The sequence below is a fragment of the Lepidochelys kempii genome, chromosome 8 (genome assembly GCF_965140265.1).
Source record: "Lepidochelys kempii isolate rLepKem1 chromosome 8, rLepKem1.hap2, whole genome shotgun sequence".
Classification (NCBI taxonomy): Eukaryota; Metazoa; Chordata; order Testudines; family Cheloniidae; genus Lepidochelys; species Lepidochelys kempii.
This window is the reverse complement of record NC_133263.1, coordinates 95620790-95644198: the sequence shown is the minus strand read 5'-3', so window position 1 is coordinate 95644198 and position 23409 is coordinate 95620790. Positions and strand designations below refer to the sequence as shown.

At 42.9% G+C, this 23409-nt stretch overlaps 1 protein-coding gene across 5 annotated transcripts in view; it reads right to left on the bottom strand.

Annotated features, from left to right (window-relative positions):
* The window catches only part of SSBP3 (single stranded DNA binding protein 3), a 136823-nt gene that overhangs the window by 31351 nt on the left and 82063 nt on the right, over positions 1 to 23409 (bottom strand). For 4 of the 5 annotated variants that reach the window (XM_073357616.1, XM_073357618.1, XM_073357614.1 and 1 more), the window contains exon 5: positions 10384 to 10473. The exons of the other annotated variant lie outside the window; for it this stretch is intronic. In XM_073357616.1, coding sequence (XP_073213717.1) covers positions 10384 to 10473 — 90 coding nt within the window. The remainder of the gene's footprint in view (positions 1 to 10383; positions 10474 to 23409) is intronic. 5 annotated transcript variants of the gene reach the window in all.

Sequence of the window (23409 nt, the reverse complement as noted above, 5' to 3'; positions counted from 1 at the left end):
TCAAACGGCAACAACAACAAGCATCTGAAAATGTTAGCTACTTCCTGTCTGCTACCCTGAGGCCACTAAATCCATTGTGCTCAAATTAAACTGCAGCCTTCCATTCTATTTTCTTCTGCTCTCCTACATCCCAATCCCTTCCAGCTTTTACAGCACCGCTTAAGATTCATTTCGTACCTCTTATTCAAAAAAAAAAGACCAGAACGTCTGGATGTTCTCTCTAAATATTTGCAGATGTTCTACAACCAAGGAGAATTGCATTTCAACCAAGAGTGCCTGTTGGATCTTTATTTTCCTAGTTTAAAAAAAAAAGACAATTGTTCTTTTGGCTATAAATCTATCAGTGAACTCATCTGACTGATCACAACGGTTCAGCAATATGGAATGCTTTAATGAGACGATGAACTGGCTCCAATCAGGGGAGCCAACGCTTCTATTGGGATGTTCAACATACATTACTTAAACTTGTCTAATAGGATGGGGCCAGACCCCCACACAAAAAATCCTGATTTTTTTAAAAATGCTTGTTCAGGTACAAGACTAATTATCAGGGATTTCACTCCGTATTAAGAGGGAAAAACAAGTGCTTCTGAGCAAGTGAGAGCTGAACTTTGTGATTATTTCAATATCTCTTTTAGACGGTTTAGCCCACTATTTCCCAAACTTGTGACAGCTGTGCCCCTTTTCAGAAAAATTGAACTCATTTCCCCTCCCAGCAGCCCTACTCTGGCTAGTTCTTTGGGTCATCCCCACTTTGAGATGGGCTGGGGTAGATGTTCTGAACATAATTCCTATTCTTTCTTACATACGTTGATGAGCAGTGAACAGTTAATTATGCTGACATTTGACACATTGGCATCTGACTTAGCACCCAATGGAACGAATGGGGCGGTCTGCAACTCAGACATCATTTCAAGTTCTTGGCCGAGATCTGCTTGAGTCTACATTGCTTATGCTCAATTCGCTTTTTGAAAGTTTTCTTCACAATCATAACAGCTAGAAACTTTTTTTAAATGAAAGAGGAGACTTCAGGAAACAACCTGCCCAGTCTCCCCCCACACTTTGGGAAACAATGGTTTAACTCATTGCTTGACACAAGTTGCTTTATCTTCTCTCAGGTACTTCTGAAAGACTTATCAGAGTGGTCTGGGAAGACAATTACAGATACCTGTAGGTGTTCTAGTCCATTTCTGTCAGCACGGCTCATTACCGTGGCCTTAACTAGACAGACTATGAGAAATATATTTCTCATAAATTGGTTAGTCTCTAAGGTGCCACAAGTACTCCATTTCTCAGAGACAAATCTATACCAATAGATAATAGAAGTGTTTTGTTGTTGCTGATGAGATTATTTCCACTCTATCTTTCATAAGCTCAACTTCTCAACCTTCTTGTAAAATATTAAACATGGAAAATTGCACAAGCGATCACAGTTGCATATGTGTGTCAATTTATGTTTCAAGAGTAATTTAGCACAAATGGATCATGTTTTATGAGATGCACACTTTCAGATAATGGGTTTTTTTTTATTTTTAAAAACATTTTTAAGTACCTCTAGGGGTGGGGAGAATAATGAAGAATAGTATAACAAGGTAAAGTATCAACACAACAAGTTATCTACAATTTATACTTCGCTAAAGGAAGGCATCCCACATTTTAAATGATATTTCTCTAGATACACATTCCAACATAAAAGAGGGTACCCAAAATGTGATTTGCCATCATTAGAGAGGTGTGAAATTGTATATTTTATTGGGTAGAAAAAGAGAATCTAGCCCCCCTTTTAAAAGATAGAATTCTAAGATGCCAACTGGGAAAATTAAATCACTAAAATTCTTTATTAGAGAAACTCTGGAATCCTTCAAAATAAGTGCAGGAATGTATCAAAGAACCTTCAACCATTCTATCAGAAAACACTGCAGAGATTAAAGAGGCATTTTCCATAGCAGCAGATACCATCATTCCCCCCTACTTTAGAACTCCACAGTTAATCACGACAACATTAGCAGTAGGTAAGATGCATATTAAAGGCATTAGGCCTGACTTGCTATCCAAAGGATTAATGCTCTACTTTAACTCAAGCCATATATGCAATAGTCAGGAATGCAACCGCATTTTACAGCCCAAACGACAGGAAACTTAAAAAAAAAAAAAAAACCAAAAAAACCCTGTCCTGCAGCAGCATGATTCATCATGTACTCAGGTTCAGGATACAGGGCTCTGGCAGCAGCTGAGCAAAATTCAGTGTTTAGCAAGCCATACCTCAGTTACTAGGAGACTCAAATGGCTGCCTGACCTATGGGCATCTGAAATGACGACTCTTACCTGCAAGTTTGGATTTAGTGTCCCACACATTGCTGAACAGCTTGGTTACTCTCCCTGCTCAGGGTAAGTGACAGTCAAGCAGGACCAATCCTGCTTTTGAACACTGTCAAACACCCATCCTTCCCCATAGCTGTGATATTCCAGAATCATAAATTAAGAGAAGGAAGAGACCAGCTATAGGTCACGGAGTCCATCCTCCTGACAGTTCACGATTATTCTCCATAGTTCCTTACATTTACTGTGGGCTTTGTGCAGTGAATTTAAATGTTTCAAATAATGAGCGCATCCCTCACTGCCCGTGGGGGAGACTGCCACAGGGCTAGAGGCTGCATTCCCAACTGCAAAGCTGACCATGCTCAGAAATGTTTACACTGCTGTAGTTTTACCGCTAGTTTGGCTGGGGTGTCACTTTTGTAATGCCGTTTTGGAAAAAATATTTTAATAATATTAATATTAATAGTCCATAAGTGCCTGACTTTCAATGGGACAAAGGCTCTTAAGTCACTTTTGAAACGTGTAGATGGACTGGGTAGATAGATGTGAGTTCAGATGTTAAGAGGAATTATTTAAGATGGTGCTAGGGGTAGATATTTCTCCCTTACTTTATGGGGCTGTATTCCTGACTATTACATGTGTATGGTTTGAGTGTGACAGAGCGTTAATTCTCTGGATAGCAAGCGAGGCCTGATGACTAACATTCTCTCACCTACTGCGAAGTCACTTATGAAAAACAGAACTTTAGTTCCTAAATCACTATGGTACTTTTGAAAGCTTATCCTGAGAGCCAGTTTACATTTCTCTCTACATTTCATCCCACCACTCCTAGTATAAACTTTACGTAGACTCCTTCCTGGCATCAAATGCTTCAAGCATCTCCTTCGCTCAACAATACTTATTTGTTCTTTTAACCAATTGTTCTGTCCCACAAATCAAACTCCAGCAGCGATAAGTTACAGACCACATGAGCTTTGAAAAGAAAAAAGTTATAAAAGACAAGACTTTCAATAACTCCTCATCTCCCTCTCCATATCCTCACTCCCCAAAAGAGTCACCCAGCTATGAAGTGACTTGGGAGGGAGGTGGCCCTCAGAACTGGCAAAGCAAATCAGAAATTAAGTTTACTGACAGGTAAGAATCCTCATTGTCTGAGATTGTCTTTACAACAATGCTCTTTAAAAATACACCCAATACACAAGGATTTAGTGACAAAATAAGAAACAGGTACTTACTGTCTGAAGAGCTCTACAACTTATGGCTGCACCTAGGGGAGAAGAGTCTAAACCTGCAACCCTTTGTGAATGCCAGAAGGGACCACTCTGCAAACCTCTTCTTTGCCAAGGCTCCGGCTACAATTCATGTCTCATGAGCTCTACTTTCCTGGGTGCAGGGAATTCTTTCTAGAACAGTCTTCTCCTATACACTTCCTGGTCCTTTAGCTTACGAGTTTGAATTTCAAAGGCTTACATTCCCTCCCACACTACCAAGATTATCAAAAGATTTCCATCTCTCTTGTCTTCATGAGAACATTTTAGTGCCCTTTTAGAATATCCAGCAGCCCCCACCACCACCTACAGTCCAAGTGTGACTAGGTTAGGACAATAGTTTGAGGGAGGAGTCTTGCATCCCAATTCCAACGAAAGGAGCATGTGACTCTTTGGCATAAATAATGAAAGGAAAGCCCACCCTTTCCCTGTAAGAACCCAAATACAGCTCTCTGCATGCCCAGGCTGCCAGCTTGGGAACTCTCCAAGGCAGACAACACTGTTTAGAAAGACAGATGGCAGAAGGTGCTTAAAGGACAATGAAGTTGCAATGCAAAGAAACAAAGGACAAAACAGGACAATAATTCTTTAAGCTGGTTCAAATTAATACTACCATCAGGAGGAGAGATCCTGCCAGAAAAGCCTCTTTTTCCCCATCTGATGGCTTTGCGAGGTCAGGAGCTTTCATTTTAAGAGGTATCAAAGCCAACCAACATGTGACTCCTCCTGGAAACTAATCAAAATGCCAGAGGAGGCCAACAAAGCCCACTTCCTCTGCAAGGAACCACCAAGGAGAGAATCTATTGGAAATCCCATCATATGCAGGGGAAGGCACAGGAAAACACAGTAACCAGTTCCAAGTATGAGAATGAGTCCCTTGTGGAACAGATCTGGCAAGTTCTCACCAATCCAAATACTAGGGCAATGTTGATACACCCATTGTGAATGCTTCCGCATGCACACACCACTCCCTGGGAAAAACTTTCTGCCTGCTCAAATAACCTCCTGCTAGATTACTTGTGCCGACCGTGAGGTAATGACTTCCTGCCCAGTTCGGTGGAAAGCAACTCATCTCTCTCCACAACAACTAGACCCTCGTTCCCCTGGGTTTGTCTGTTGGCACCTGTATTGTGGGCTTGAGTTTGCCATGACAACCTACTGTTGCAGAAGATTGTCTTGGAGCTCTCCAGACCACTCTTGTTGCTAATACCTTTATATGCTAAGCTTTTGGCCATCTCTCACAAACTGTCTGAGGCACTGGATGTGCTGGAGAGCTGGAAAAATGGGCTTTAGTTGTCAAAAGAAGCCAAGCCATAATTGAGCTCTACGCATAACGCCACAGCTTTCTACTCCCTAGAAAAGCAAAGAGGACTGCTGAAGGTAAAGTTATTCAAGTGCCCTGAGCTTCTAGGAAGAGAGCTCTTTGTTTTAGGAGGAGGAGGAGAAGCCTGGAACGGAGGCTTGAAATTGGGGCAATGCATCAAGAGAAAACAAAGAGCACTGTAAGGATCAGCCCTTGTCTCACAGGAAAGGGGGCAGCATTTGTTGCAAACTCTAAATTGCAGGTTTCTTATATGACTGAAAACCCTGTTCCACTAACTGGGCTGAACATCATTCCCAGATGTAATGGTCAGCCAGACAAAGCCAGCCTCTGCTGTGAGCAGCTGGAAGACTAAGACCACTACTAATCTTTAGTCCCATGCTCTCTTGGGAAGAGGTCATCCTCAATGGGGAGGGAAGATGTAGAAGCTGCTGGTGGAAAATGCAAATCCACTATGGGGAGCAATGTCCAGTAAGCATGTTGAACCCTGGCTAGACAGTATCATACCGCTTAATAGAGAGTTTTGAATCGAGATATCCCCATGGGGAACCATTAGAGATTTGATCTGTGTGGGCCCTCCTGGGGGCTAGGTATGAGAAGCCCATTGGAGAGTATTTTCCACAGGCAGAAAAAATAGGATAAGCCCTCACCCCTTGTATTTTCTTGCTGCTTCCTAGGAGTCTCATGACATTCACTTTGCCTGGGAGCAGGCGACAGGATGTTTTGCCCTTCTCATGCTGTCTAGCAAAGACAGATTCATAGAGGTGGTGGGTTAAGGAGAGGAAAGTTCTGTGGCTGTTGCCAACACTTTGTTATTCTGAGGGGTCCACAGAGTAGTGAGAGGGTAAGAAATCGGTGTCAGAAATTGCTTACACTCCAGTAGAGAAGCCCATGTAACAAGGCTAACTTGTGAAAAATGGTGGTTCCTGACATGGTAGCAGAGTAAGGAAAATCCCTTCCGTTTCCCCTTAAATTCATATTATATGTGAACGGCCCTGCCAGCAATGAAGCCATCCTCTTAAAGCCATCCTCTCCTGATGGCCTGAGGCTCCCACTAACCCCACCAGGGTGGACTGATGGTGGCTTCATTCTCTGGCCCAGTGGAAGAGCTGGGGTTGGCTGGCTACACATGTTCTTAATAAGTGCAAATAGGTCTGCTCTGTGCTACTGCTGTCCTTTCCCCAAGGCACGAGACTACCTGGGGGAGGAAAGTTGGAACTGTGGCAAGAGAGATGCAACATTCTGGCCCTCAAGCTCTGGATCAGGACTCTTCACGTAGCCTGTGAGGCGCATTGGTGGGGCAGCAGCAGCCCAGCGATTCTGATCCAGGGAGCCTAGAACTGCAGAGTCAGGCTTACACCCTCTTTTGGTCTATCCCTATTAACTAGCTAAGCAGCAATCTGGTGTCTACACTACTAGGAGGTTTTGGGTTTTTTTAAACCAATCAGTTCCCACCCCATATTTTTAGAGAGAAAACAGACTGCCACTGGTTTATGAGCAAGCTAAGGCATATGCTGAGCTTTACTACACTATCGGGAATGATGCGTTTATGCCGGAAACCCAAGAAGAAAATAAATGAAATGACAAGGATCTCCAGTTTTTCCATCACAAGAGAAATAAGTAACACAGAAGCACTCACACAATTCAATAAGAGCTACTTGGAAGTGTAATAATCAAGGCTTTAGAAATATTAATGAGAGACATCTGATGTGATACCAGAAAAGGCCTGGGAGCCTGAAAGCTTCACCTAGGGGGATCATGAGTTACATACAGTACCTCAGTTTCTCCTCCAGTAGTCTCATTGCTGTTTTACCAACAGGCTTACAAGACAGTAAACAAATACATTTATACTGGGTAACGAACGCTAAGGAGGCGAATGAAAAACGAACTCAGAAATCCCACCATCTTTCACAACTCCCAAGATCTCTAAGCATTAGGGGGCAGTATAGGAACACGGACTAGCTCGTGCTTTGTTACGGTGCACCTCTCACACTAACTGCTGATGCATAGCTAATACAGCCACCGACACTGATTTATGTTCAACTTTCCATTTCATCAGAGTGTGTTACAGAGCTACATACAGAGTTCAAACTTTGGAGAAAATATATAACCAGAGCGCGTCTCATGATTATTATATATGCATACATGTGTACACACACACACACACGGCATTTACTCATCACTAACCATGCCTTAAACTTTTGCTGGGAGCTCTTGAACGGTAACCCTTTTGTCCACTACTAGGAACAGGAGAGGTCTATTCTACTGCTGTTGACATTAGGCATAAATTTAGCTTTCTAACTAGAATGGGAAGAGCTTCCCTGATCTTTTTGACGGTGAGTGAAGGGAAAAAATGTTTTTGTACGAAAGGTCACTCTGAGGAGGAGAAGGGAATTTTAGCAGGTAATCATCCATGTGACCACAGTACAGTCACATGATCAACATATCAGAGTTTCCTGCCACTAGTTCATTAACATTCTGAACCCATATATGTGTACACAGCACTTGTTAAATACAGCGTTTCATTTCTGGCAAGGTGCCTGGCAGCAACGGGGATCTAATGACAATGCTTTACCATCAAAGTGGGTCCAAGCTTTGCACAACTGAAGGCTGCATTTACCATTTGCCACAAGATGAAAGGTTGCAGCTAATTTTTATAAAATGGAATAGACTATGCATTCTCCACCACAAACTCGAACACAAAATTGTGGCCTGCAGCTGTGGCATTGCATGCTGGGACCAGTAGTCTCCCAGGGCCACCATCATCTTGGATATAGCTAGATTTCAGAACTCTGCCACCCACGCATTTAGCCCACAGGCTATAGTGTAAATAGCTTCACAAAGAGTTTTTACAAACCTCATCAGCCCTAGAGAACCTCGTACCCAGCATTACGATGTGAGAGCCTGTTGAGCGCATAGCTGTGCACGCTATATTCAGATCTACTCCATCCCAATGACCCTATGGCTTCAACCACCACCTCTATTCCAATACACTCAAAACCTGCCCCCTTATCTCCAGTCTCTCCTACTCTTCAGGCTTTTGGCTCTGGATAGGTCCATGATCACCTCTAAACTAATCACCCCCCAAACTGACCACCTTATTTTCCCCTGTAATCTTCACTGACAACTCTACAGGCCTTAGAGACAGACTGGGCTGATCTTATTGTCCCCCATGACCCTTCTCTCCTTTGCTCTCCTTTTCCCATTCTTGGCCTTGCACCTCCTATCATGCTTCCCTTGACGGCTGGAACTAGTTCTTTGGCTTCATATGCCAGGCCTCTTCCTCCTCTAACCCTGCTAAAAACTAGCTTTGAAAGGCAATCCCTCCTCCTTTGGTATCCTCAGTAACCCCCAGACCTTCCCTTCCTGAATTATCCTGTATCTGGTGTTAAGCTCACTGGGGGAAGGGGTCATATCTGATTCTGAGGTGCCGATTAATGCTACCCTGTAACAGAATTTTTGTTCTGAAGTTACTGGAATCCATACTAACCACTAACAGACAAAATCCAATGTAGTGGGTCAAGTCTGGAAAACAATTAGGGCACAGTTAGAGCACCCCCTATATTACACCAAGTCAATGGTCTTCAGTGATCGGACTCCACATTATGCCTTTACTACATTCCGGTCCCATTCCTTGCCTCCATCTGCTAGTGGACTAGTCAGTCTGTTGCCCAGGCTGACACATTAGGGTCAGGGAGGGAAATCCTAGCTGCTTCAATCCTTTGCATTTCCTGTGTCCCTTCAGACATTGCCCTCTCCAACTCAGTGTTCTGTTCTCCTACGAAGATAAGAAACTAACTAAAAAGCAGCTAACAGCTCAACACAGAAACCCACTAGCAAGATGCCGGAGCAGGCAGAGCTTGCAGTCTCCAGCTTATCCAAAAGTGGAAACGATCTGAACACCGAAAAAAAAAAAATTACGGTGGTTTTGGTACAAAGTTCAGACACCGCTAAAACGTGGCCTCCTTTCCAGGGGTGAGGGAGACGGCAGTTGGGGCTAGCATTTAGGGAAGGAAATGTGTGTGGTAGAATTTGGGGTGGGAGGCAGCTTTTAGGGAAGCACTGCTTATGACAAGTGAATCATGTGGAGGGAGCCCTGTAGCCCACCAATGGACACCACGGCTACTAGAGCTGTGGGCCATTATAAACCAGAGGAAGGAAAAAAGAAGCTTAAATTCCTTCTGTCACTCCTACCCCACACCCACTTTGGTTAAATAAAATGTGTCACTTCTGGATCTGCTCCAACTTTTTTGAAATTTGAAACCCCACAGAGGTGTGAGGTTGCAGGCTGGGGCGGGATGGGTATGGACCAACTTCTCACTCAGCAGAATGAAAATTAAAACCCTGGAAACACATTTGTTATGTACACGGAACAGAACGCAAGTTGCTGGCAGCAGCTATAATCTGCAAGGCATCGCCTCTTTTCTCTTTGTCTCCTCCGATATCAGAGGCGCTTTGGTAAACCCTGCAACAGGCCAAATCAATATTCAGATGTTCTTATTTTGACATGAGCATGTTCAGGAAATGGGGAATTGTTTAACAAAAAGATCCCATCTCTCCACGCATGCACATCAACCACAATACTGCCACAACAAATCATGATCAGTTTATCAAGTAAAGCTGTCTATTGCCCAAGAACTTCTCCTGTATGCAAATCATGAACCCAGATAACAATAGCAACTGGTCAGAACAAATATTGCCCACCGACAGCCAGCTCATCTGTTACATGAACAAGCACTTATTCCTTAAGAAATAAGATCATAACGCACCAAGATTTCACATTGTGGCAATCAGCACATATACATGGCATACAAAAAGGTTCCAGAGAAATTAAAAACATCTTACAAGTAATAAATCTTAAAGCTTCCATTCCAAATGCTCTTTAAAGTCCTTCCCATTAGGATCACGCATAGATTATATTGCCAAGTCTTGAATCAGGGCATAAGTAAAATGAACCATGGAAATGGAGAGGACACTTACAGCAAATTCTTACAAGGTGTCTCCTTGACATGCAATGATTTTTGACCCATATTGAATCTGCTTCTGCCTGTGGCTACAATTTAAGCTAGTGTTTGTTAAATGCGTTCAGTGATTGCAGTTGGAAAAAATCAAGTGGTTAACCAGAGGGAAAAGGTTCCAAGAACCAAAATCCAGCATGTTTTGAATTATGCACAAGCCCGTTGTGACCGAAGAATAAATAAATTCTCCCCCCCCTCCCCAAAAAAAGCCATTTTGGAAAAATATCAATTGTAAAAAAAGAATCAGAGAGACTAATTTGCTGTGCTTACAAAAAGCAACGTGGAACAGCAGCAGAACGTTACAATTGATTGGCTACTTCTGGCATTTTTAATTAAAAAAAATTAATCAAGAGACTATTATCTGGGATCCTCTTGGAAACTGCAATGCTGACATTAAGAAGCCAAGGAGACACATGGACCAACACCACCAAAAAGAATCAGGAAGTTCAAAACCTACCTGAAAGAAACCTGGAGGGATGGGACCGCCTGGCATTCCATCATTAGGAGGAATGTTTCCTAGTACTGGACTTGGGGCTGCAGCTGCGCTCTGCAGGAAACAGAAAGATGGACAAATTGATTTCATGTCAGATTTAAAAGGCAACCTCTGCTGTCATACCCCACTATACCAATTAACCCACAACTAATCACTGATAGCATCAAAGGGGTATGAAATCAACCTGCACCCTCTATGCCCATTTTCAGAACACTATGCTAAAGCATTCAACCAAAATGGAAGCCGATGATGGTCTTTAGGTTTAATATCTTGGGACCAAATGTTGCTCAGGTCACCTCTATCTATGCCTGGGTGCAACTGAGGGCAGGGATTGACCCTAAAGTGACTTTTTAAACAACTTTTCCACACCATCCATTTAATTATGGTAAGTACGTATTTTAGAAATACAACAGCGGCATTCATTGGAAAAGAAATCAGCAAACATGCCCTCAGGTAAGGCATCATTAACTTGAGTTAAAAAAACAACAAAAAAAACCCCTTTCAAGATGGTTTGGAACAAAAGCACCTATGTCTCTTTCCCTATTGATTTTCTCTTCACAGATCACCAGTGAGGACTCTGAACCCACTGGTCAGGGCTTCCAGTTGACTTAACACCCTGTCCCCTACCCCTTCCCATTTATTTACTTCCTTGTTCCTGCACCACTATTCTCTCTCTGGTCAGCATGCTTCTGGGAATGGAGTTTACATTATCCATTAACAAACAAGAGGAAGAGCTCACGTTGCACCCTGTTCATGGCCCTACAAAAACTGAGGCTTTTTGGTTTTTTAAAGTAACCAAGATATTTAGTATCGTTAATCCATTGGAGAATCTGATTTTGGATTCTAATGTGTCGAATTTGGAACTATTTAAAAAATAAACTTAACAAGTCCTTGCTTTATTTTTCCAGATTTGCCACACTGTTTTGCTCTGTCCTCGAAGAAGATGCATCCCCCACCTTGCACCTTTTTATTATTTATTTTCCAGTAAGTGTCTTGTAATAACTGCAAATGCTTCAGCTCTACATACAGCCCCTTCCCTCCAGGTCCCTCACAAAGCTTTTGCATCTCCTTACATTTTAGTTGCTTGGACTGCATACCTAAACTGCAAGTGGCTCTGCTGAAAGCCTTTGTTTTGGTAGACAAATGATTTGGTTTTGTTCACCCTTGTGTACAGCAGAGAGTGCAGGTTACTTGGATAACACTTGTTCCCATTTAGCAACCGTATTCATATTTCCTCCCTCTATATTATATACATTGTGGGGCAAAGGGGAGTTCTCTGGCATGCATATCAAACCCGTAGCGGGCCGTGAAACAGAGAACACCTTCTGGGTTTTGCTGAGTGAACTGGCCATTTTTATAACGACAGTAGGTAAAGATAAACAGCTGCAAGACTAAACTGAGTATTCACTTTCAGTTTAATGAACCAATCACTCCGCTTTGGCCTTTCACCTGTGGAAACAAACGGAAGGATCTTAGTTTAAATTTGGCAGATTCTGCTTGTGTCAAAAGAATAGCTGTACACACTGAACTGGCCTGCTACTTAATGTAAGTGGCAGTTTCTGCTTGAAAAAAGGAGCAGCATTATGTAAGGCTGCTGCTACTCAGAAGGAAAAGAAAGATTTCTTCCCTCAACACCACAGCTGACAGAAATGTCCCTTCTAGGACAGCAATAATCATTCTGCTGTTTGCTCACTTATCTGTAGACGAGCACGCAGATACTTCCAGTGCCGTTTAAAGATCAGAGTAATTTGAAAACCAACGTGACCGAGTTTAATGCAATCAGTGATGACTTTCCTTTGAATTTTTATGATAAACTTGTGTACCTGATGTTACGTAACAGAACTATTGCTCTTTTCCTCCGGTCATTTAAACTGCATTCACAAAGGAAAGCCCACAAGATATCAAAACACAGCAAGATCCTCTTTCTTCTTGGTTTAAGTCCCACACCTACAAATCTCCCCTTCCCACCAAAACTTCTTTAGAGAGAGGAACACTGGAGAGTCCATTTTAAAAAGGTAAATGGCATCTCTTCAAGTGTTTATTGTAATTTATGCGATGGCAATTTCAACAAAACAAGAAACTCGGAAGACAGTCGAATGGGCAAGGTAAGCCTTATGACAAGTCAGGAACCAGCTGAAAAACACCACAATATTTCACCCAATTTCAGCCAACAAAAGCCCTCAGATTCAGAGTCCAGGCAGCGAGTTTGGGTTCAGAAAGCCCCATATGACAGTTAGCACATCACCCAACTGAATTCACCTCTCCTCCCTCCATAGCCTCTCTAGTCTATCCTTCACTCTAAGCGCGTCATTGGTTGTATGTATTTAAACAGGGAGGGGAGGGAAGCCAGTTTAATAGCACTTTTAAATTATTAAGCCAGTTTCAGTTTTGGGTAGAAAATTTGCCTCGAGGCTAACAACCTGTATGCCTGGGTTTCAGTTCAGTGTAATTTGAAACTGTCAAGCTATTTACACCTTGCTGTGAGAAAAGGCTGTGTTATCAATGCAAAGTACAAAACCCAACACAACAATACTAAGCAGAAAGACTGAGAAAAAACCTACTGAGCATAAATAAAGCCCCTCATATGCATGGGATCATTATTCTGCAAGTGGCACCTTAGAGACTAACCAATTTATCTGAGCATAAGCTTTCGTGAGCTACAGCTCACTTCATCGGATGCATACTGTGGAAAGTGTAGAAGATCTTTTTATACACACAAAGCATGAAAAAATACCTCCCCCCTCCGATGAAGTGAGCTGTAACTCACGAAAGCTTATGCTCAAATGAATTGGTTAGTCTCTAAGGTGCCACAAATACTCCTTTTCTTTTTGCTAATACAGACTAACACGGCTGTTGCAGAATAACAGGTTTCAGAGTAAGTGTTTTTTGAAGGAAAAAATAACAGCCTGGTTGTGGGGAATGCCCCTTTTAGCCAGGGCACAGGATGGTTTCTGCGCAAATTAGTTCAGAAGGAACTTTCGCGCTCCTGACTTTTGGTTTAGGTTTCTCTGCCTTTGCAGGCAGCCAGCTCCTGCTCCACCAGCCGCATGTAATGAGCTGTGAAGTCACAGCTATTACTTACTCCAGAATGGTTCTGGGCGCTGGCTAGTCAGGGGGGAAGCAAGGGGAAAGTGCTGCTTTAGATTGTATGGGTTTGTAGTTCGCCCCACTACCTGCATTATATTTTATAGCCAAATCAGTATAAAGCATTTTTATTAAACATTACAAACAATAAGGATCTGAAATAGACGGGCTGCTTCTAAAATCTTTTAGCCAGAACATGGCAACAATCTCTCCCCACAAAGCCATCCACAGCAAACATCGTAAGCCACCGCTTTCACCTTTGCAAAGCTTATTTGGACCAAAGGCAATTTACAGGGTGGATTAAAAAAAAGTCAAATTTAATTTTTAAAATTTAAATCAGATTTTATTTAAATTAATTAAAAAAAACAAAAACAAGCCTACTTACAATTACATTTCCAAATGAACTAAGGCCCTAAACTTCTTATCTAGTAAAGTCATTTAAATTAAATACAACAAATAATTTTAAGCAGTCCATGTTTGTTGCCAAGTTTTAAAGGAAGGCAAACCCCTGAACCGATGGAAGTCACTGGCTAAGCACCTAGAACCAGAGTTTATAGAAGTATTAAACCAGCTTTTGGACAGCCTTAGCCTCTTCTGCAGGTGCAGAGAGAACATTCTCTTCAATTCAGTTTATTGAACTAGCTCAGTTCATTCAAAGTTAAGAAACCAATTGGGAGCTGAAAAGGCAGGAGAGCTTGTTTACCTCATCCAATCTAAATAAAAACTAGGTGTAAGAGGATGAGCTCTACTAGTTCTAAAAATCTTGAAGAACATGATGACCAGAGACAATCAGTTCAATCAGTTAGCTACAGATAACATTTTCAGTGTTTCATAAATCAATTAGCTTTAAATGCAAAACGTTCGATTTTTTTTTAAAAAGTATCCAGCACTTAGGTAGTTTTATTTAAAGTAAAAAGTTTACATGTGCATTTTAATTGAATTTAAAATTACCATTCAGGTAGAACTTGACAAAAAAAATCACAAGTAAAAAATTAATCTGGTAAATAAAGAATGTATTTGCCATTTTCTGGCATAGTAAAAAATGTAAAGATTAAGAAGCTGAACAAATGTAACTTACATAGTTTAACTGCTTAAATAAGTGTGTACACACAAACTCTTCCTGCTTAGCAAAAAGTAGTAACAAAAACAGTGCAAAGGCTATATTTAGTTGCAAATCAACACGTTTTAATAGTTACAAACTAATGAGAACCAGTCCTTTAGGAAAAGAACTAAAAAAGTACAAATGTAAAACATGATTAAAATAGGTGATTTACTTGCTGATTTATATCATGATTGAAGTCAGTGATTTAAATTGTTTGATGTAAATTAATCCATTTTGTAAATTTACAGAACTAGATTATGAACCCTAAAATTCCAGGTTTAATAGCAACTGTCAACTCTCAGGAGGTGCTACCTAGACCAATCTCTGTAGTACTGGTTACAACATCTGAACATCCTTTTTGGTGGATCATACATTTAAGGAGCCAGCAGTGATTCTGTCAAATACGCACGTCCCATTCCTGTACACAATGAAGCAGGCCTCATTTCACCCCACCTCCACCAATTCTGATGGTCATAACTGGCTCTCACAAAAGCACAGGCAGGTGGAAAGCTTATTTTTATTTAAATTATTTCAGTGAATAGTATAGGGTGTCCCTAGATGAGGGAAGTTTATATCGGAGGCAGTGTGTGGTCTAACAGATCTCTGGAATGGGAGTCAAGAAGCCTGCTGAGTAATCTGCGAAAAGTCACTTCACCTCTCTATGCCTTTTGTTTTCCATCCCATTCATATTGTCCATCTTGTCTATGTAGGCAGTGAACTCACTGAGGCAGGGACTCTCACGTATGCATACAGTCCCTAAACACAATAGGGTTCTGATCTCTATTAGGACCTCGAGGAACTACCAAAATAAAAACCATATAACACACAAAAGAACAAACCCCTCATTTATGACTTCATTCCCCTGCCCTCAAGGCAGAACTGACTAGATGGGCTATTCAGGTCCCTTCCAGTCCTACACTTCTATAAGACGACAATGCTGCCCCAGTGCAACACAGGGTGTGCACTGGTGTAGCGCATCTACCGCTGCCCAAGTGAAAAAAAACAAACCCCCAAAACTCAGCCTAACACTTTTTGTCTCTACTATGTTGACTAAGTTTCTCACTTACCCATCTCCTCCCTTCACCACTCCTCTTCCCCCACCCATTTGTAGAAGTTAAGACAGCCTGCAGGTGTGTCATATCCCTTGCAAATGGCTCTAAGGCAATCAAGAGCCAGGCAACCCATCACTGCTGTCCCCAAAACCAAGCCTCTGTTGAATTCAGCACTATTCAAAGCCACTGGTGTGCTTCAACCAGGCTGCCTTCAACATACACATGGCCCCATCCATGCAAGCCTGTGTTTAAACATGACCTGACACTGGAGAGGGGGAAGTACCAGGCCTGGACCTTGGAATACTGTGGATGACATCACAAGTACAAGGAAGCAAAAGCTGAATGATGGAGAAGTGATGTTTATCCAGGCTGTTTAAAGCCTAGATTTGTTACACCACTTATCTAAGTAAAGCACTCGGGAGAAAACATTCTTTCCCTTGGGGATTCAACACCCCTTCAGCCCAAATTAAGGGCTGAGAATGCAACTGTGCATCAGAAGCAGAATCCTCCAGATAAAACAAGGAAGAACCAGATCTGACATTCCTGGTATTTGTACAGTTAAAAATAACTAGCAGGAAAAACAAACCCACCCATTTCAGGCTGTCTTTATACAATACAGAGCAGCAAAAAGGGGCACAAGCCCAATTTCTCTCCCCTTTGCAGGTCAGACTTTAGAAGTGACATGAAATCTTAATTCAAGCCCACTGAACACACTGCAGGTTCTCTGCAAGGCAGATGAATGCTTTTAATGAGAAAATATACAAGACCCAGCGCCAAACTGCAGCAAATCCACTTAACATTTCCTTTATAAAGCCCTCTATCATACAAAATGCTTCTCTCCGAAGAAGGCAGCACTGCAATAAAGCTGCCAGGCAGTATTTTATGGTTTCAAGAGATTTCCAGCACACCATAATCCCTTGGTGGGAAACCTCCCAAAGCTAAACAGATCCCAAAGCATTTTAGAATAATACAGTTCACATATCTGGGCACTTCAGGGCCCATCTATACCAGATACGAACTATGTGCCATAGAAAGCAGAGGTGTTGCGATCTGACTGGTTACTGCCAACGGGCAAAGAACACATGGGTTTAACACCATGTAGGGGGACCTAGGTCAACCTGAGCTAAAATACTCATTTATCAAGGCTACCGTACCCTGGCAATAAAGTCATCATGGCTGCCCTAAGCAATGGCAAAGAACTATGCACCACAAAATACGTTCTGCTAGCGTAAACAGAACCCTCCCCCACCATCTAATTTAGTTATTACATTTTCCTGGTTGAAACAGAATGTTGTGTTGCATTCTCTAGGCAAGAGCTAAGGAGCAGAGCAACAGGGCACAACACAAATGTTTTCAAGCCTGTGCCAATTTTCCATGAAATCCCAGAATTGTTTTTCCATGATCCATACCCCCACACTCCGTTTACATGTACGGTTCCATGCACATGTGGCACTTGGCAGAATTTAATAATTAAACACCCACAAGTGCCCGAGCACATTGCAGGATTGGAGCCAGACTGGCCAGTACTTGATGAATGATTTCAAAGACTGCAAAGTGAAATTTTATTTTTTAATTCTCCTCCCCAACTCCTCTGTTCTCCAGTAACACTAAGTTAAACATGAAGGTCCCTCTATACAACAGCCTACCTATGACCTAAGAGAAACAGTATATCCCCAAATGCATGGCACTTGGACCAGCTCTGCAAGAACACATGACATGAATGAATTGGCAGTGGCCCCAGTAAAGAGTCACTACAATGCCATCAGATGCCACACTAACATGCTCTACATTAAATGAGTGTCTTTTAAAGTGGTGAGTGGGTAAAAGCATCCACCTCTGAATTCACTACCAGCCCCTTGCGTTGCCTGGTATCAACCAAGAGTGTCTAAACCAGGTTAGCCTCCTCTCCTGCTACACTTCAACCCCACAACTACCTGAAGGGTGCACATACCAAGAAAAGAGGAAGGATGGTTTTGTGGTTAAGGCACTAGATGGGTGATCCGAGTTTGGCTCCCAGCTTTATCATATGCTTCCTGTGATATTGCGCAAGTCATTTAATCTCTCTGTGCCCAAGTCCCCCACTAGAAAAATAGGGCTACTACTACTTCTCCCCCACCCATTGTCATGTCTATTTGGATTATAAACTCTCCAGGGCAGGGACTCTTTCTTACTATGGGCTTGTACGATCTTGACTGGGACACTTAGGTACTCCAGGAATACAAATCATAGTTCAGAAGGGAGAACTGATAAGAACTGTGGGGTGATAAGAAACTAGGAACAATCTGGAACAACTGAAAATTTAGGCAGAAGATCCAGAAAAGGTATTCTACCCAAGAGGTCTAGCAGAGCGCTTTTCAAAGGGGAAAGGTACCCCTTGATGGAGACACTTAACATTAGACCGGGCAAGGCACTAGAGATTATAGAATCAGAGAAGTATAGGACTGGATGGGACCTGGAGTGGTCGAGTCCAGTTACCTGCACTCAAGGCAGGACTACATAATAACTGGACCATTCCTGACAGGTGTTTATCTAAACCTGTTCTTAGAATCCTCCAGTGATGGAGATTCCACAACCTCCCTAGGCAATTTATTCCAGTGCTTAACTACACAGACAATCAGGAAGTTTTTCCTATTGTCCAACCTAAACCTCCCTTGCTGCAATTTAAGTCTATTACTTCTTGTCCTATCCTCAAAGGTTAACAAAAATCATTTTTCACCGTCCTCCTTGTAACAACCTTTTATGTCCTGTCCCCCCCCCCCCCCCCGGGGTCTTCTCTTCTCCAGACTAAAACCAACCCAATTTTTTTCCAATCTTGCTTCACAGGTCATATTTTCTAGACCTTTAATCATTTCTGTTGCTCTCCTCTAGATTTTCTCCAAGGGGAAAATCCTGCAATGGCTGGAGGCACTAGAGTGACCAGATAGCAGATATGAAAAATCAGGACAGGAAGTAGGGGGTAATAGGTGCCTATATAAGAAATAGCCCCAAATATCAGGACTCACCCTATAAAATCAGGGCATCTGGTCACCCTAGGAGGCCCTGACGAGATGACACCCCCCCCTTTTTTTTTTCCCCAGTTGATCCATTTTCTGGCTAAAGAGGGATTCTTCACATGCGAGGGACCCACGTTACCACTGAGCCAGTTTGTCATACTAAGCACACTATAGTATTGGCTTGATTTTCCGAAGTGCTGAGAGGCCACAATTCCTACTGACTTCAATGGAAGCTGCAGGTGTGGAGTACTTTCAATACACCAGACTGCATGGAGAAAGTGTTTAGGAGCCCGGGAAAGAGTTTTCATTTTGAGGACGCCAAGAGCTACGGTATCTCTCGTGTTGCTTCAATTTGGGTGCGACATCAAGGAACAAAGTTCATTATTTCTGTCGTGCCAAGAGTGCCTGAGAGCTCCTCCTAAGCAGACAACACACACAAGTCCAGGGGGAGTGTGAGGGAAGAGATTGTAAAGCAAGAGGATGGAGCAGTGGTGCAACGGGTAGGGTTTCCTCAATGTAGGGAGCAGGACTGGAAGACTCGGATGAGAATGGGAGCGGTTACCTCTATAGCTTGGGCACAGCAAAGAGGGGGTAGCAAAGAAACGAAGCCAGGGCGGAGCTGACTTGTGCAAGGTGGCAGTATTCAAATTTGTTGCTGAAAGGGATTCGGCTATTTTAAGGCTGGAAGGGACGATTATAGTGCGATCTGCATAATGTAGAACCTCATCCAATCGCTGCTGGTTTAAGCCCATAAACTGCCGTTTGAGCTATAACATCTCTTTTGGAATGACATCCAACCCTGAATGCAAGAGCTCAAGTAATGGAGTATCTACCACTTCTCTAGGTAAGGGGAAGATACTGAAGGGATTCAAGAACCAGGCAAGGCAGGGCTATTTGCGCTTGCATTTTGGATGGGTTGAAGGGAGGGGGATGTCTAAGCAAGACCCACAGGCCTAGGTAAGAAGAGGATAACAGTACTCAATGTTTGATGATTCTGACTCCTCACATTTGATATTTTGGACAATTAGTAAAACAGACCCCTGTAAAGTCTCCCTTACTGCATGAGGGCATATCTGTTGTAACCGGATGTGAGACGGGTCTTCCTACTGTGGATATTTGCAAGGCACAGATTGTGATGGGGGTAAGCAGGTAAACAGTGTTATTTATACAGCACAAGATTAGGAAGTCTTGTGTGCAGCCATGTTCATTATCAGATTATACACACATGCTGTTTTTATTTGTCTAGTTATGTTAAAGGCTCTTTGCCAACCTCAATAAACACGCAGTATTAGGCAAATCACATCTTGTTACCTGCCTATTGACAGTCACTTCTGAGTGGTAAAACCTTGTTGGCCATGAGATATTCACATCCACGGCGGCAGCTGTAACTTTAGAAGCAAACATACTTGCACACTCAGAGCACTTACACCCAAGGATCTCCAAACTCTTTGCAGATGCAGCTTGACAGCCTACAAACAGGGACTACAGCCCAGCGATAAACTCGCTAGCCCAAGCACACACGGTATCTGAGTCAGGAGTAGGCGAAAGAGGTCTCATTTCCCCCCTCCCCCCCCACCCAAAAAATCCCCTGTTCTAAACCGATCAAGAAGGGGCTATCACTGGGTGGGAGGGAGAAGTGGGTTGTGGCCAGCTTCTCTTCCTATCTTGCTAAATGAAATGTGTGGGAGGGAATATCCCAGCTGGATTCCAGGCATGGAAAGGGTGGAGTACACCATTAGCTCCTGTCTGTTCATCTTCCCTAACTTTCTGGTGGTGACAGAGTCCAGGCCAGACTGACAGTGCTTCAAGCAATTCCAAGCCATGGTACTTTTATAAAATTCATGAACTCAAGTTCCTCAAATCATTCAGCAATTCCTGGGATGGTTCACATCTTTCCATGCCCCTGGTATTGTTGCTGGCATTCAACTTTAGTAGGGAGTAGGTAATTTACCTCCTTCCAGGGGCCTGAGCTGTGACTGACCTCGTGCACTTGGAGCATTGCATGATTTGAGACAGGGTAAGTTTATTCTTGGCGGGACACACAACTCAACTCATGGAACAGTTCTGAATAGATCTGTATTTTTTAAAAACAGAAGCAGCCAGTAGGATAGCAAAAATCTGGATCTCTGAGTTTTGCTTTCCAAACCTAGACATTCAGTTAACACACCAAGTTGGTACTCCAGCAGATGCCGTCTAAGCCTTTAAATCGCACACTAATTGCACTAATTGAGCTAACAGTCTCTGTTTCGTCTCCCTACCCTGAGTCAACCAGCGTCTTCTGGTACTGCTGTAGAGATCCAAGCTGTTGGCTTTAGTGTTATTTTGTCAGCCATTAAACGATTCATCAGAGTCATTAATTGATTTATTACTGCTGCCTGCGAGTATAGCTTTGCAAATAAAGAATGATGTAGGTCAGAACGCAATAGAAATTGGACAAAACACCACAGCTAGGAGCTGGATACTTGAATTATCTGTAGGAGAGCACTCATGCAGGCTCCCTGACACCAGGGTACACAAAAAGACTGTGTGTTGCTTGGCGGTGTTGCCAGAAGCCCTGCTAACTGGAACAGCCTATCAGCAGGGGGAAGCTGTGGTACTAAACACCAGCCTTCCAGTGCACGAGGAAGCCATTCAGGCTCTCACCACTGCCAAAAGCTAATAATCATGCACTCCTGTAATGCAATCCCCTGTACCTGGCAGCAGAACTAGAAACACAACAGAAAGGATGTGACAATAACTGAAGTGTTGGAGGTACAGGATACCCAAATTGGGCTTCAGCCAGACTGAAATTATTCAATGAAACGGCAGCCTTAAAACCCTCACTCTTCGAGATGTACATTTCTCTAGCACTTCCACAGTCCACTAATTTGTTGTGGAGACTGAGCAGCAGCAGATTATTTCAGCATGCTCCTTGTAAATCAACTGCCTCTATCCCCTTTCAATAGCGAACAGGACCCTCATCCCCACCCATTATGCTCTGTGGAGCAGAATTTTCCCTGGCGGAGATGCACAAAGTAGACCTGCATCTACAATCAGACACTTGTAAATCTGAAGTCCAGAGTGCATTAGCAGCCAAAGGAATCCATGTACGAGGTTTGGGCATCACCTCGTACACATGCCAGAAGCAGTCCATGTGTGTATGGGTGTGTCTACAGCGTGTAACTGGCAGCCTGTGTAGATCTTGTCCAGTAACACAGGAAGCATAGAAGGGAAAGATTTTCCTGTAGTGGAGCATAATCATACTCAATGTATTAAATTCATACGCAATGCAAAAAACTCTGAAGACCAAGGGCATAATGGTTTTAAGTCAAAATGTATATAGCACTTAAGGAGAGATTAAAAACAAGGCTGTTTTCCTAAACTAATCTTTAATATGAAATCCACATTACCCAACCATGTTAACTGCATTCAAGGGGGAAATTTTATATTGTATATATACACACACCCATACATGTAACTATTCACCTAAGCCTTCTGCAGCATGTGTCACAATCATAAGAGACATATCCTCACATGGCTCAGTGTGTTTTGGTGAAGGATCTGGAGCATGTCATTCCAGCAGAAGGTAGTGATGTAATCTCCACAGGAATAGTTATTCTGCTCCTGTATCTCACACCTCACTAGTGGTGCAATTTACACATCCGCAGACAGGACCCAGGGCCCACGACGTGAAAGACAAACAGCAATTCACTTTCCAAGTCCAGATTAACAATGAAAACAATTTGCCTCTGTTTAGGCGGAAGCCCTGTGTGCTGGACAGTGTCCAGTAAAGAGGGCTGTCACACAAGGACTAACCTCTAAATGAGACAGAGCCTTTCTGCATGCTGCATTCTAGCTGCAGCTGCTAAACGCTCAGTGTGGTACTTTAACCGCATATGGGGAAACCAGAGCTCAAATGCCACAATTCACTACTTCATGCTCCTGTGTAATGGAGGACCGAGGAGTTGTTTCGTACCAGCGATGTTGTGGGGGGTAGGCGACTTTGGAAGACGAAAGGGCATTTTGCTGGGCACACCCTGTTTGACATCACTTCACCACCCTTCTAGTTAGAGGCCTGGACAGGACGCGAGCTTTTCAGCACCACTGGATTACTGTTGAGTCAGAATTTAAGGCAAGAAGCGAGCACCAGATCTAGCCTGACCCCCTGCATATCACAGCCCACCAGCACCACCCACCTCCCACACATTAAACCCCCAAACCAAAACATTATAGCTCACAGGAGACTAGACTACAGAAGCCTGCTCTCCTTTATCAGCCACCTTACCAGCACTATCAGCTCCTACAGACCTGGAGCAGACCAGGACCGGAAATCAAAAGCCCTATGCTGAACTGATCCTCTTTCTAAAATTCCACAACCACACAGCCTACCCAGAAGGTATCAAAAAACCTGTAGCATGCAAGGCACACTCAGTTACAACATCTAATGAGCCCTATTTAAAATGTGGGGTAGAGTTTAAAGGGTGGTTATATACTATAAAAAGCGACTTTGTAAAAGTGGCAGCATCCCAGGGCTCCAGGTTTATTGCCTAGCTATGACTCCTTCACAGGTGTGCCCACTTTACAAGGAAAAAGGTATTTTCTCCTAACTACCAGCTTTGTAGACTCAACCCAAGATCGATGAGTCAGTCTGCCTTCTCAAGCATCACCACCGGGATAAAAGTTTCCGCAGGCTGAGTTCTGCCCTTGGTTACACACACAGAACCCCTCCGCTGCCTTCAATAAGCTTGCTCAGGAGTAGCTGATTGGAACGGTTGATACA